At 42.5% G+C, this 14322-nt stretch overlaps 1 protein-coding gene across 3 annotated transcripts in view; it reads left to right on the plus strand.

Annotated features, from left to right (window-relative positions):
• Positions 1-220: 220 nt before the first annotated feature.
• dhx15 (DEAH (Asp-Glu-Ala-His) box helicase 15) overlaps positions 221-14322 on the plus strand; it is a 35007-nt gene continuing 20905 nt past the window's right edge. For 2 of the 3 annotated variants that reach the window (XM_056300881.1, XM_056300882.1), the window contains exons 1-5: positions 409-557; positions 2248-2578; positions 4965-5158; positions 5563-5722; positions 12523-12741. In XM_056300881.1, coding sequence (XP_056156856.1) covers positions 487-557; positions 2248-2578; positions 4965-5158; positions 5563-5722; positions 12523-12741 — 975 coding nt within the window. In that variant the 5' untranslated portion in view covers positions 409-486. Of the gene's footprint in view, positions 379-408; positions 558-2247; positions 2579-4964; positions 5159-5562; positions 5723-12522; positions 12742-14322 lie in introns of those variants that run through there. The other variant, XM_056300883.1, reaches the window with a different exon arrangement.

Genomic DNA, 14322 nt, shown 5'->3' on the forward strand with positions numbered 1-14322 from the left:
TATAGCTATCTATCTATCTATCTATCTATCTATCTATCTATCTATCTATCTATCTATCTATCTATCTATATATATATATATATATCCCCCACCAGACTGCAGTGAAGTTGAAGCGGTGAACTCAAGGGGGCGAGGCAACAACAGGGACTGTTGTTTGGCGGGTTTACAATCCCGACCCGGTCGAGAGACGGCAGCGGACCGTCAGGATCCCAACCTTTGCCATCAAAAACCGGTTTCCGTTGCAACTACACCTAATCTCACAGTATGCGTCGATGAAATCAACCGAGGATTGTTTACTTGCAAAGCGCCCTTCGGGTCTCCGATTAAAAAAGCCGCAGCTTTTCGAGTCCCTTTCTCGAGGATAATAATAATAATGAGGTAAGAGCTTCCGGTCGCCATTTTGCCGGTATTTGAGCGGAGTGCGGTAAAATTGCATGGCGCAAACCAGCCAGCTCCGATTGATAAATTCGGATCTACTCCGGTGAGATGTCGAAGCGACATCGTTTAGATTTGGGCGATGATTATTCGTCGGGCAAAAAGAGGACGTGCTCTGAAGGGTATGTAGTAGAAAAACACCCTGCAGGTTTACTATTGTACCTCAGAGAAATCACCTCCGACCCGCCGACGGCGATGGTTTGTTGTTGTCCCGACGCGTGACGCCAGCTAACTGATCATGCTAACAAACATCATCGTCAGTTTATGTCTCCTGCTATGGTCTGTGACAAGATCACAATCCACAGAGAAATACTGGATATGAATAGTACAACCGATGGTGTTTCATTTCTTACTTATTGTTAGATAGCATTATTAATCCAGTAGTATGTGTTTACAGTCTGGCCTACACGTGGCTACCTGTTAGCCTTTTTGCTAAAGCCTGGGGCCCGTGGGTCATGTTTCAGGGAGCTTAATCTGATGCCAGATCACACGTAATGGCAACACACTACGAACCGTAAAACTTTAAAGTATTATAATACGCAACGAGGTCAAATGTTGTTTTGATGCAAGTCACGGCTTTTGGATACGGGGCACCCCACACATTGACCGTGGCCTAAACCCCCTATCGGCGAGAGTGTGCAGGAGGTGAAGGAATCGATCTTTTTGAACGACTCTTTTTATTAGAGTCGTTCGTGTCGATTCACCCACACGTGTCGCGCTTGTTCTTATTTTTTATTCCCAGAGACATCGACAAAGCACGGCCTATAGTTAAGATGTGTGCAAGGTCTGTTTTCCCTACTTCTCTGTGCTCCTAGTGCAAGTTCTATTTGTGAATTTGAACTTCTTTTCGATACCCGAAGAGCCGAGTATCTTTGCACATTGCATTTGTCTGCATAGGCAAACAGTTAGAACTGAATGAATTGCATCTAACCATTCGTTCCATGTCAGCAGCATTGAAGTAAAAACCAAGCACTACAATGCATTGATGTGTCATCTCATATGATGATACTGTCAGAGCTATCATAGGGTATGACAATTAATATGAAAGCGGAGACTCTTGTTATTCCCCTAAAATATATCTTGAATGCAGGAATCAATGTTGAATCAGGTTACCTACGCCACCCTAGCCTTTGTTAATCTTGGGGAAGTTTGTTGGGCATGCATGTTCTTTGTCTGCGATGCCCTTGTTCATACACATACAAATGTATGAGGCGGGACTTAACGTTATGCTCACTTCTCCAGCAACTATTCTGGGGCTCTGAATAATCATAACTTTATTTAAAGCTATAGCACTTTTTTAAAACAATGTTACAAAGCGCTTTACAAAGAAGGAAAACCAGACAAAGCAAAAACAATAAGAATGGGTGACCTTATGGTCACAAGCCGTGAGATAAGCATTTTTCTGAAGTAGGAAAACGTGTTCTTTATTTTTACTTGATTTGCATTGCAGACAATTAGTCTGTTCATGACCTTTGCATGCTACACTTGATTAGGCTATGTCTTTCTCCATGGTGAATAAGAATGTGCAGTAACCTTTTCATGTGATTTGAAGAATACAACTTGACATGGCCTAACATTTGTAAACTGTCGACTCCATGTTTTGCCTTTTACAGCTTTGTGTTCTTTGTCTGGTTCTGGTTTCACTTAGTTTGGTCATTTCTTGTTAAAATTATTTTTGGTGTGGTTGATTCTGAAGCAAGCGTATGTGGGTGTTTGACCTACATTAAGGTAATTTCTGGTTTGTGTTTTTAGAAGGTAGAACTTGTAACAAGGCTAAACTCGGTCTAATCCTCAAACACTTCCATTACACAGGCGTGACCGTGACCGTGACAGAGACCGTGATGAAAGGTCAAAGGACAGGGATCGGGACAGAGACCGTGACAAGGACAGAGAGAGGGATGTGAAGCCTCCCACAGTGGCCCTCAACCCGGCTGCGGTTGTCGGAGGCCTCCTAAAGCAGACAGTCATGCACCAGCAGATCAACCCCTTCACCAACCTGCCCCATACGCCCCGCTACTACGAGATCCTCAAGAAGCGTCTACAGCTCCCTGTGTGGGAGTACAGAGAACGCTTCACTGACATCCTGGCATGCAACCAGAGCTTTGTGCTGGTTGGAGAGACTGGCTCTGGGAAGACCACACAGGTAAAGAAGGCTTTGTGCTCCTTCTTTCCTTTCTTCTGGTACACTGAATTTTGGACTGATGACATAGTGGCTTCGATTACATGTATTTTTTCAATGCAACCTAGTGATCTGATCACACCAGGCTGCATCAACTGACAAGTCTGGAAGCTCAAAAGTTTCATTGAGTCCATGGTGTGATCGGATCAGCCAGGCCACTGCACAAGGTGGATTGGCCTCACATTGTGTTTGGAACTGTGAATAACCCAGATGTAATTGCGCATCTGAAAACATATACAACAAAAACGTATGAAGTGTGGATGCACAGATTTAGCACGTGCAGTTTACAAAGGCTTTATGGATGATCCGCTGCGGCGACCCCTAACGGGAGCAGCCGAAAATAGTAGTAGTAGTTTACAGAGCCTTTAGCCCCCCACACCCACTGCCATATCGGCCATCGTAAGGCTGCCTAAGACCAGATTTGCTTGAAGTGGGAAAGTTGTTCATCATGAGCATTGGTCGGCTATCTTGGGTGACTTGGGTACCTTGGGTGGGTATCAATGTGACTGAGTTAAAGACAGCCAACAGAGTGCCATCATAGGGTTTGAAGAAGTTTTAGCAGTGTCAGAAAATTTCAGCCGTCATCGTATAGTTTGACGGGATACAACGATAAATACTACAGTTGTGACACTATCGTGGTGAGTGGCCAATGGGAGGATGGTAGAAACTGATGTCATACAAGTGGTTGCGATTCATAGAATATATAGCTACGTATTTTTTAACAAAAGGATGACACTAGTCAGTATACACTATTCAGTACTATTATACACACACACACGCATGTGCATGTATTGTTGTCAGGGAATTATGAGTCATCTACTAGTCCAAAATAGTACCTGTCTAGACTCTCTGATTAAAAATTTCTTGATGTTGCTATCTCAACCTCACTTTGGAGAATTGTTAACCTATATCATCTCTTCTTTTTGAGTTTTTTAAGTCAAAAATTGCCATTGTTACCGTAACAGCATGTTTTTTGTTTTTTTTACACGAGACCATGTTGAATATCTATAGGACCAGGTCATCTTTTTGCTGCGGCCATGGCCATCATCTGACATCGATCATTCATCTCTGTTCGTACAGTGTAAAAGTTGTCTCACTTCATTTCGTAAAATGTGACAAGGGAACATGTCAAGATTTACTTTTTTCCTGTCAGACAGTATACACTAAATGTGGAAGATAGCCACAATCATAAAGTGTGTGGGGTCCTTTTATTGAAATGACTGTTGTAACAAAGGGCAGTGATGCATTTTGAAGATATTTGTCAGTGGCGGCTATACTTGAAGTGTGTGTGTGTGTGGATGAAGGGGTGGGGGGCGTTCGCGTTATGTATGGAATAACTGGATAATTAAACCAGTTCATGAAAATTGAGTGCTGCATTGTGTTGAGGCCAATAAGAGATGATACCCAAGTATTGTCTTTGTGCATGCTCAATAGTTCCGGTAAGGAAATCACAGAAAGGTGAATCAGTTCATCTGGACACAACGTTTAGTGGGAGAAATGTTTCATCACTCATCGAAGTGCATTTCAGTAAAGGGGCTCTGATGATCTGCTTCTCTTATGTATAAATCGTACTGCTGCTGTGTGAATTTTTGTAGTCATCCAAACCACAAGTCAAACAGAGTGGAGGTAAGACTCTAACATGTGCAATCTTTGCAGGCCTCCTCCGCTTTTTAGCGGAGAGAGTGATTCCTGCTTAACAATAAAAATGGTTTAAGTGATTGTTTCATACAGATATCTGCTTTGCAGGATATTGTTTGCAGTGTGTGGTGATCGAGAGGTTACAGTAACGAGGACCCTGATGTGATATTTAGTTATGAGAGCTTTACTTCAGTACCTACAGCTGAGTTGTCACCTAATCTTGGCCTCCATGTAGGCATGTCACTTGTCATCATGTCAAATGCTATGATTAGCTGAACTCTGATAAGAAACATAATAAACCTATTTGATAGTTTGTTTGTTTGTTTTTTTCTGGTTTATTTTACTGATTACAAACAAGATGATCTAAGAACACATACTGGATGCTCACTACAGCTAATGTGGCATGTTGATTCTTCATTAGTTCATGTAAAGGGAGTCATTGTTAAAAACTGAAAATGTTCCATCAAAGGGAATAATTACTTTTTAGTTCTCACCTTTTTTTGCAAATGCTCCCAATTGTACTCTCAAAATAGACCTGCTTTTCTCTTTTGTGTCTCCAAAAGTTGTGCATTTGATGCTGCATATTGAATTATACTGTAGACTACTGAGGGAACATACAAACTGACAGAAGATCTCGAGTGTTAACATGCAGTGTTATACGCCTGTCTGGTTTAAACCCTGCCTAAGTGACCACTATTAACTGGTCCCTCAGATACCCCAGTGGTGTGTCGACATGGTGCGGGCCATACCAGGACCCAAGAGAGCTGTCGCATGCACTCAGCCTCGGAGGGTGGCTGCCATGAGTGTGGCCCAAAGGGTGGCTGATGAGATGGATGTCATGCTGGGCCAAGAGGTGGGCTATTCCATCAGGTTCGAGGACTGCAGTTCAGCCAAGACTGTTCTCAAGTAAGAGGAAGGGTTTGTTACCGCAAACTATTTAATCCTTTTTAAAATGATGCCACACTCATCTCCTGTTATGGTAAATATGGTATATCACATTTATTTATATTGGCCATTTTGATATGAATTTGAAAATCTTTTTAAAGAACACAAACAGTTAGAAGATATTAAAATATTGCTTGGGGGGGGTCCTTTTGAATGAAATGTGAGCTCTAAGGAGAACTTTAAAAGATGGAATTGAATGGACTAGCCTGAGCTTTTTAGGTAGGATGTCCCAAAGTCTTGAGCCCACAGACCTGAGCTGAGACTTTGGGACAGCAATGTAATACACTTGGTTGTTCTTGACCTTGCTGTCTACTTGGAGAATTATATGCACCTTTGACATATTTGTCTGGTGTCTTATCACCCAGGTATATGACAGATGGAATGTTGCTGCGTGAGGCCATGAATGATCCCCTGCTGGAACGATATGGTGTCATTATCCTGGACGAAGCCCATGAACGAACTTTAGCCACCGACATCCTCATGGGGGTCCTCAAGGAGGTGGTCCGTCAGAGGCAGGACCTCAAGGTAGCCCCACTTGTCATTAAGTCAAGTCATTATAGTATGAGATTTACAGTTGTGGCCAATTTAGAGCTAAAGGAAAAATCATTGTTATCGTCTACATTATAAACCCCAACTCATCCTCCATCTGCTAACTGTCTGTTGAGGTAAAGCAAAACATGTCGTCGAGCTCAGAAATGCACTGCTAGTCCCCTCTGTGACAGTAGAGATGGCTCCCCAGGTCAGCCCATTTTAAGTCAGTTAATTCGGGGGATGGGAGGGGGGCATGCTGCTGTTGCAGGGAGCTTGGTGGCGGGGTTTATAGACTGAGTGTGCCAAACATAATTCTCATAAAGCAGATGGGTAATGACTAGTTGTTTGTCAGTGTGGAATCAAAGGTTGGGCAGTTGTTCGGGGGACTGTTAAATGAGGTTGCATTTATAGTGAAACCATCCTCCCCCACCACCACTCCCGCGCTTCTCTACATCCCTCATCCTCGTTCCTTTCCAAATTTGAAAGTTTAATTTGCCTTGATTAAGAGCAATTATGATGTCTTGCAGAGCGTAAAGCGAAATGCGGAGACTCTGGCCCCTGAAAATATTTGAGATTGAAAATGGGAGACGTGCCTCCCATCAGAATCCTAATGCACTCATTCTAATGGGATCCAGGGAGAACATTGTATACCAAACTTAAAAACAGGACTAGAAGCACATACCTCTCATGGCAGCTGAAGAAATTCCACCTGCCACAGAAAATGGCCAACTACTGAGTTCATCCTTTACTTTTTATTTATAATGGTCTGGTTTGCGCCAGCCATCGAGAGACCTTACTCTAGTCAGCACAGTAGACCATAAGCTGTTTTCTGCCCATGCTCAAGGATAATCGCTTACCCAAAACCGCAGATAATACGTATAGTTGTCAAGTCAGTTTTATTTGTTTAGCCCATTATCCCAAATTACGGAATACCTGTGCGTGAATGAGAGGGAGGACAGTGGAATGGTCAGGATGCAAGGAGTGGAGCTGACGAAGGCATATGAGTTTAAATACTTGGGGTCAACTGCCCAAAGTAACGGGGAGTGCAGTAGAGAGGTGAAGAAGAGAGTGCAGGCAGGGTGCAGTGGGTGGAGAAGAGTGTCAGGAGTGATTTGCGACAGAAGGGTGCCAGCAAGAGTTAAAGGGAAGATTTACAGGATGGTTGTGAGACCAGCTATGTTATATGGTTTAGAGACAGTGACACTGATGAAAAGACAGGAGGCGGAGCTGGAGGTGGCAGAGTTGAAGATGCCAAGATTTTCACTGGGAGTGACGAAGAAGGACAGGATTAGGAATGATTATATTAGAGGGACCGCTCAGGTTGGACGGTTTGGAGACAAAGCAAGAGAGGCAAGATTGAGATGGCTTGGACATGTGTGGAGGAGAGATGCTGGGTATATTGGGAGAAGGATGATGAATATGGAGCTGCCAGGAAAGAGGAAAAGAGGAATGCCAAAGAGGAGGTTTATGGATGTGGAGAGGGAGGACATGCAGGTGGCTGGTGTGACAGAGGAAGACTCAGAAGACCGGAAGAAATGGAAACGGATGATCCGCTGTGGCGACCCTTAACGGGAGCAGCCGAAAGTAGTAGTAGTAGTAGTAGATTATCACAAATTACAAATTTGCCTCAGTGGGATTTACAGCAGTACAACATCGCGTCCTTAGACCTTAGCGTCGGATATGGAACATCTCCCTGAAAAAAACGCTTTAACGGGGAGAAAAAATAGGAAGAAACCTCAGGGAGAGGAACAGCGGAGGGATCTCTCTCCCAAGACGGACAGATGTGCGATGGATGTTGTGTGTACACAATTTACAGAATACACCATTGAAAGAGAATAACAGAATTATAATTGAATTAGAAAATATATGAAGTATATGATGAGGAGGATGCCAAGGAGTGGTCAGATGCCACCGGAACAAAAAAAAATGTGATGAAGAGGATGCCAAGCAATGTCCAGGTGGCGACCACCTTCACCATGGAGACCTCGGAGGAGGACAGACTAGAGGTGCACACAAGGGAGACTCACATCACACTATTCACATACATAGGAGGAGAGATGAGATGATGTCATTCAGAGAGAGAGAGAGAGAAAAGACGTGAGAGAGAGCAGTTTGCAATAATCAATAATATATACTATAATCTTGTTGGCAGAACAGTGCTTGGTGAATTCATTGAGACAGAAACTCTGTTCACTAGTAGTGAACAGAAAAGCAATTATCAGACAGTTGGAACTAAAATAACCAGGCGCGGAAGCAGTACACCCCCCGTCCCATCCAGTCAGCTGTACAGTCTCGGCATTGAGATGAACTGACATTAATACTCTCCTGCTTGTATCCAGTACCTACTTTCACAACTACCTTTTACTCAGTTTCACAACCATTAGATAGTTTGTCAGTGGGCAGTATAGTTAGTATTTTGTAGTTTAACCTTCTGCTCACATCAGATGCATCATGAGCGCCAGCGGTCACTCTGGTCACTTGCTGTAAGCTGCAAGCCTACTCGCAGTTGTTGCCAAGGGGGTGGCTTGTTCAAGCTGTGTTACTGACATCAAGCTCAGTTACCCAAAAATCCATATAATTTGAAGTAGAGATGCTAGAGTGAGAAGAAATCCATGAATGCGATTGGTTTCTGCCTCTGCATGTCATCCATAATTTGCATAAAGTTAATCTCAGTTTAACTTCAATTTGTCACTATGGGTACTTGCATCGCTCTGCCCGCTGCTACTACAGTGATGTGGTTCTCACCGCCCACTCATTGAAAATGAATGACCGCTGACTGCTTTTTCAATCAATGGTGTGAGTGCTGAGTAATTCAAAATGTTTATTAATTTACTCAGTACAATTTAATACAGATGTGCACATATTAATATTGATGTTTCTTACTGTGCATTCTTGGGTGTGAATAGTGTAAAGGTCCAATTATTTGATTGTTTTTCTCTTTCACGTAGACTTCAACTGACTTTTACCCATTTGAACACTGAAAAGAAAAGATTCATTGCTCCCTAAAATTTATGTTCCTTGCCTGCTTAAACTTGGACATACTTCATGATAATGTCATGTTACATCTTATGGTTATGTTCCCACCAGTACGGCCACACTACTGCTTCCAATGCATGTAATCTGATCCATAGTTCATCCAATCGCAGGCAAGCCATTCTGCATACTCCCCAAGTGGCACCTCTCGTAAAAATGACGCTTTTAAATGTCAGATCTTTCTCCAACAATTCCTTCATTTTAAATGAGTTTATTTTAACCCATAAATTAGTTTTTGTTTTTTTTTCTCACTGAAACCTGTCAAAGACCTGGTGAAATCAGCACCGTTTCTGAGTTGTGTCCTCCAAAATACAAAATTCTTAACTCACTGCGGCTTACTGGCCATTGTGGGGTCTGGCTATGCTTTTTAAAGATCTTTTTAATCTGTAAAACCCATGCTGGCTGATGAATATGCAAGTTTTGAATTACTTGTGTAAGTTTGAACAGTCAATTCCAGTACCTTTTGCTCTTATATACAGACTCTGTAAATTCAACAAGGTTTTTATTGACCAATTCTCTTGTTTTTGTCTTTTATGATTACTAAATCTTATAACCTTTTCATTTGAGGTGATTTTTAACATATTTGCTGTCCATCAAATTAGTCATGGGTCCTATTCACGAACATGGTCATTCTCTTGACCTTATTTTAACTTTTGGCATTCCGGTCCCCTATGTCCAGATAAACGATGTCAGTTTATCTGATTATTGACCCATTATGTTTTCCTCCTCACTCCCCTCCAAGACTCCTAAACCCTGTCTGCCAGGAAACTATTCCAAGTCTATTACCCTTCTCACTGCCAGGCAATTCTCGGATGCTTCTCCTCTGCTCTCATTAAAGCTTCCCCTGCTGGTCTGGGTCAAGAAGAACTGGTCACAGTATTCAATTGCACTTGCTCTAATATTCTGTGCTCAATTGCCTCTCACAAAGTTAGAAAAGCTAAAATCAAAGCTCAGCCCTGGTTTAACGCCATAACTCATGCAGCTAGGCAGGAGTGCAGGCGAGCAGGGCATAAATGGAAAAAAGATAAGCTCCACCAGCATCTGAGATACTGTCTGGCTACATACCAAATGTGTCCAAGTAGAGAGAATCAAATATTTATCTGATGTAATTGTCAAACACACCCATAGACCCAAAGATTTATTTAATACAATAAATACAGTTCTCAACCCTGCAGTCACAAATTGTCATGAAGCAACACTGGATACCTGTGGATATTTTCTAAGATTATTTATTAGCAAAATTGACACTATACGATCTCAGATCTCACCATCCTCCTACGATCCGTCAGAAATAAGCTCAACCTCCCCAGTTTTATCAACTTTGAACCGATTTCTCTCTCCTCTTTTACACATTATCTCATATGAATCCTAGTACATGTCCCTTAGACATTATTCTGTCACGCCTACTTAAGAAAGTGCTGGACACTGGTGGGCCTAGTATTCAATAGCTCCTTGGTAATTGGCTATGTCTCAGCTGGCTTTAAACATGCTGTCATTCACCCTCTGATCAAAAAACCTAACTTAGATCCATCTGTTCATAACAATTACCGACCAGTCTCAGAGCTCTCATTTTTATCCAAAGTTCTTGAGAAAGTAGCATTCTCTCAACTCTTCTCCTTTTTGGACAAATTCAGCATACTGGACAAATTTCAGTCAGGTTTTAGGATGCACCATAGCCCAGAGTCTGCTCTCCTGAGGGTGAAAAATGATTTGTTCTTGTCTTTAGATTCTGGAAATTACATTATTTTAGTTCTGTTAGATCTCTCGGCCTTCGTCACTGTCAATCACTCCATCCTCTTGGACAGCCTTAAACATGTTGGCCTTAAACATGTTGGCATTCAGGGACAGGCCCTTCAGTGGTTTGCCTGCTACCTCCAAGACTGATCAGCTTGTTTTAGAAATGATAGTCTTCTCTTCCTCTGCATCCATCTGTGGAGTACCACAAGGGTCCATTTTAGGCCCTATTTCATTTTCCCTATATATGCCTCCTTTGAGGGCTTTTTTTCAGAAAACATTATCTCTTATCATTGTTATGCCAGTGACACTCAGCTGTACCTCCTGCTGAAATCTTGTAATCTATGCAGTGTTAATGCCCTTGTAATTGCATTGTGGATGTAACTCCTGGGTAGCAAAAAGCTTCCTTCAGCAAAATCAGATTAAAACTGAGGTCTTAATCTTTGGCCCTCCAGACAACTCCACAACCACAATCAATGCCCTCGGGCCTCTCATTGAATGTCCCATGTAAGAAATCTCAGTGTTATCTTTGATTCTGGTTTAAAATTGATAAACAAATCAACTCAGTTGTCAGTACTGGCTTCCATCATGGATCCATTGCCAAACTAATATCATTCCTGTCCGTTAAAGATTTGGAGACTATAATTCACACTTTCATTTCTCCTCGCCTCGACTACTCCAATTCCCTCTGTGTAGGAATCAGTCAGTCATCCCTATCTCACTTAAAGGTGGTTCAAAATGCAGCAGCGAGACTCCTCACTGGTACCAAGAAGAGAGACCACATCTCCCCTTTACTGGCCTCTCTTCACTGGTTACCAGTGAAGTTCAGAATTGATTTTAAGATTAATTTATTTGTTTTTAAATCACTGCATGGCCTGGCACCAGGTTACATCTCTGAACTGCTCATCTCCCATTCCACCTCCAGACCCCTTGAGATCTGCTGACCAATTACTGCTCTTCATTCCACGCACCCAGTTAAAAACAAAAGGTGATCGAGCATTTTCCGTTGGTGGCCCTGAATTGTGGAATAGTTTACCACTAATAATTAGATTGTCCCCTTCCATTGATATTTTTAAAACACGTCTAAAGACCCATCTTGTTTCTTTAGCCTCTTAATTGTCATTGTGACAACAGTGTTTCTCACAGGTCTGAAATATACTTGTGGTGGTAGCCGGCGTTAAAGGCTGGCATTACCTGCCGGCACTAGGTTTTTCAAAGAGCTCCAATGCCTGTGCATATGAGAACGTAAATATACCTGGGAGGCCCAACCAGGTAAAGTCTGTGTGGGAACCACTGAGACATGCCTGACGACTCTGGCTTTTATTTGTATTTTATTGGTTGTTTGTGCAATGCTGCTTGTGTTAGGATTTTACCATGATTTGCTATGCTTTTATCACTTAGAGCCTCTTATTTATGTCTGTGTTTTTATTTGATCGTTCCTGTGTTTTAATTTGATCATTCCTGTGTTTTTGTTTGATTTTAATTGTTTTAATCTCTGTAAAGCACTTGGGTCAACGTTTGTTGTTTTTAAATGTACTCTATAAATAAACTGACTTGACTTGACTTATGTTTCATATGAGCAAACCGCAAGAGTCAATTTACATGTATTTTCTTGTATAATAAAACGTTATTCAGTTCATGGCCTTGCATAGGTCAGGGACTTGAAGTTTAATGTCAATTGATACCGTATATTCACCATCTTGGGTTTGCTCCAATGCCCTCATTCTAAACTCTACTCCCATGCAATATCCGCCCTCTATGGCTTTTTGTGCTGTCCTCTACTTTGTCATCCTGTATTTGGTATTCCGTTTATCTACTTACAATGTGCCCTTATCCCCTATTACTGTCATCAGCGAGCCATATCAAATGCCAACTCATTCCTCACATGAGTGCCCACTCCCATAATAACTACTACCATTGTTTATACCGGGCTGTCTGTTTTCTTTTCTCTCTCTCTCTCCCTTCACTTTACCTAAATTCCTTATCCCTCACTTTTCTTTATGTCCCCTGTGCCCTCCCTCGGTCAGGTCATCGTCATGAGTGCCACACTAGATGCTGGCAAGTTCCAGGTTTACTTTGACAGCTGCCCGCTGCTGACCATCCCTGGGCGGACGCACCCTGTGGAGATCTTCTACACGCCAGAGCCTGAGAGAGACTACCTGGAGGCTGCCATACGCACTGTCATTCAAATCCACATGTGTGAGGAGGACGAGGGAGACGTGTTGCTCTTCCTTACTGGACAAGAGGTGGGACAATGTGTTTTTCTATGTTGGTTAATCTGCATTGGTTTTTCAATTGGACAGAATAGATGAGATGAGCAAATCTGACAGGCATGGGTGCAAATCCATGAATACTGGGATTGCATCTAGTGCTTTACCTGTGCCCCCGTCCATAGGGTTAGTGGTTGTGTCAGAAAGGGCATCCGACGTAAAATTTTGCCAAATCAGTATCCGGATTGACAAGACCATACTGGATCTGTTGAGGCCCGGGTTAACTGTGGCTGCCATTGGTGCTGTACCCTCACATGGTACCGATGGAAACTATATAATCCGCTGTGGTGACTCCGGAAAAACAGGGAACAAGCTGAAAGAAGAAGAGTAGGTGAGATGGACTGGAATTGGGAGAGGAATTGGAAGACATCTAGTGAAGGCCTTGAGCTAGGTCATTTCCCTGGGGGGCTACAATAAGGCCGGGGCCCACATGGTGCAAGCCTCTCTGGTTGAGCCACCAGGATGCCCCCACCCACCCACTGGCAGAGTTATTTAAATATTTTGGTCAGCCAGTGATGGTCATTTTGTTCCACAGCAGTCATTGGGAAGTTCACTTTGAAAAGTGTCACTGAAAACATGACATGCAGTAAAAGTATTCCCAGGTTGGCAGTCAACCCTTGGGCTGGGTTAGTCATAGAGGTAAAAAAAAGCTGTTAATCACTAAGAGCTGATGTTGAGGATATTTAATTTGCTCAAAGAAACACCTTCTCATACAGTCATTTCGTCTTTCTTTTCTAAGCCCCACTTTTAATAGAATGTCTATATCACTGTTGTTTCCCAGTAGATGAGCAAGTGTTTTTTTTCTTTCTCTCTGCAGCATAAAGGTATGATAACGCTTGTATATTTTTGACCTTGTATGATAATTTAACTCCCTGGAATAGAATAGTGTTCATTACCAACTGTATATTTTGCTCTTTCAAATCACGCACACACAAGCTCACACACAAACACGACAAATGATCAATGCTCAGATTAAAAGAGATATTTAATGCATGTGGCCATGCCTGTGTGTAAACCACCAGGATTAGGTTTTGGGTGGGGGTGGGGGTGGGGATGCGAAGTGGGTGGGGGGTTGACCCAGATTCCACCCACCCCACGATTCCCTGAAATTAAGTCATTTATTTTTTTCAGTCCTGCAAATGTTGTCCACTGATGTGTAATGGAGGGCAAGGTTCATGCCCAAAATGATGAATTTGGTCACAGCTGGGTAGACACACACTTGCAGGCACACACGCATGCACATAGAGAAATGTGAGTCTCCTGATCGTGGTTTAGGAAGAGCAGCCTGTCGGACCCAACAGCGCCTGTGGTGTTATGATTATATTCTCAACATTCTCATAAAATCACATTTTGGGTTCGCTGATTGGTTGTGGTTGAAAAGGAGCAACCAAATTGGTGTGAATGCAACATAAATTGCTCTGGAGACTACCCTACTTAGTGGATTTTATTTTCATTTCCATTTGTTTTCCCTCATGCTCTTTTGAGTACCCCTACCGTTTTTTCATAATCCACACGCAAGACGAGCTTAAAAAGGAAATGCGTAGTTTTGCATTTGCC

The sequence above is a fragment of the Lampris incognitus genome, chromosome 20, assembly GCF_029633865.1.
Source record: "Lampris incognitus isolate fLamInc1 chromosome 20, fLamInc1.hap2, whole genome shotgun sequence".
NCBI lineage: Eukaryota > Metazoa > Chordata > Actinopteri > Lampriformes > Lampridae > Lampris > Lampris incognitus.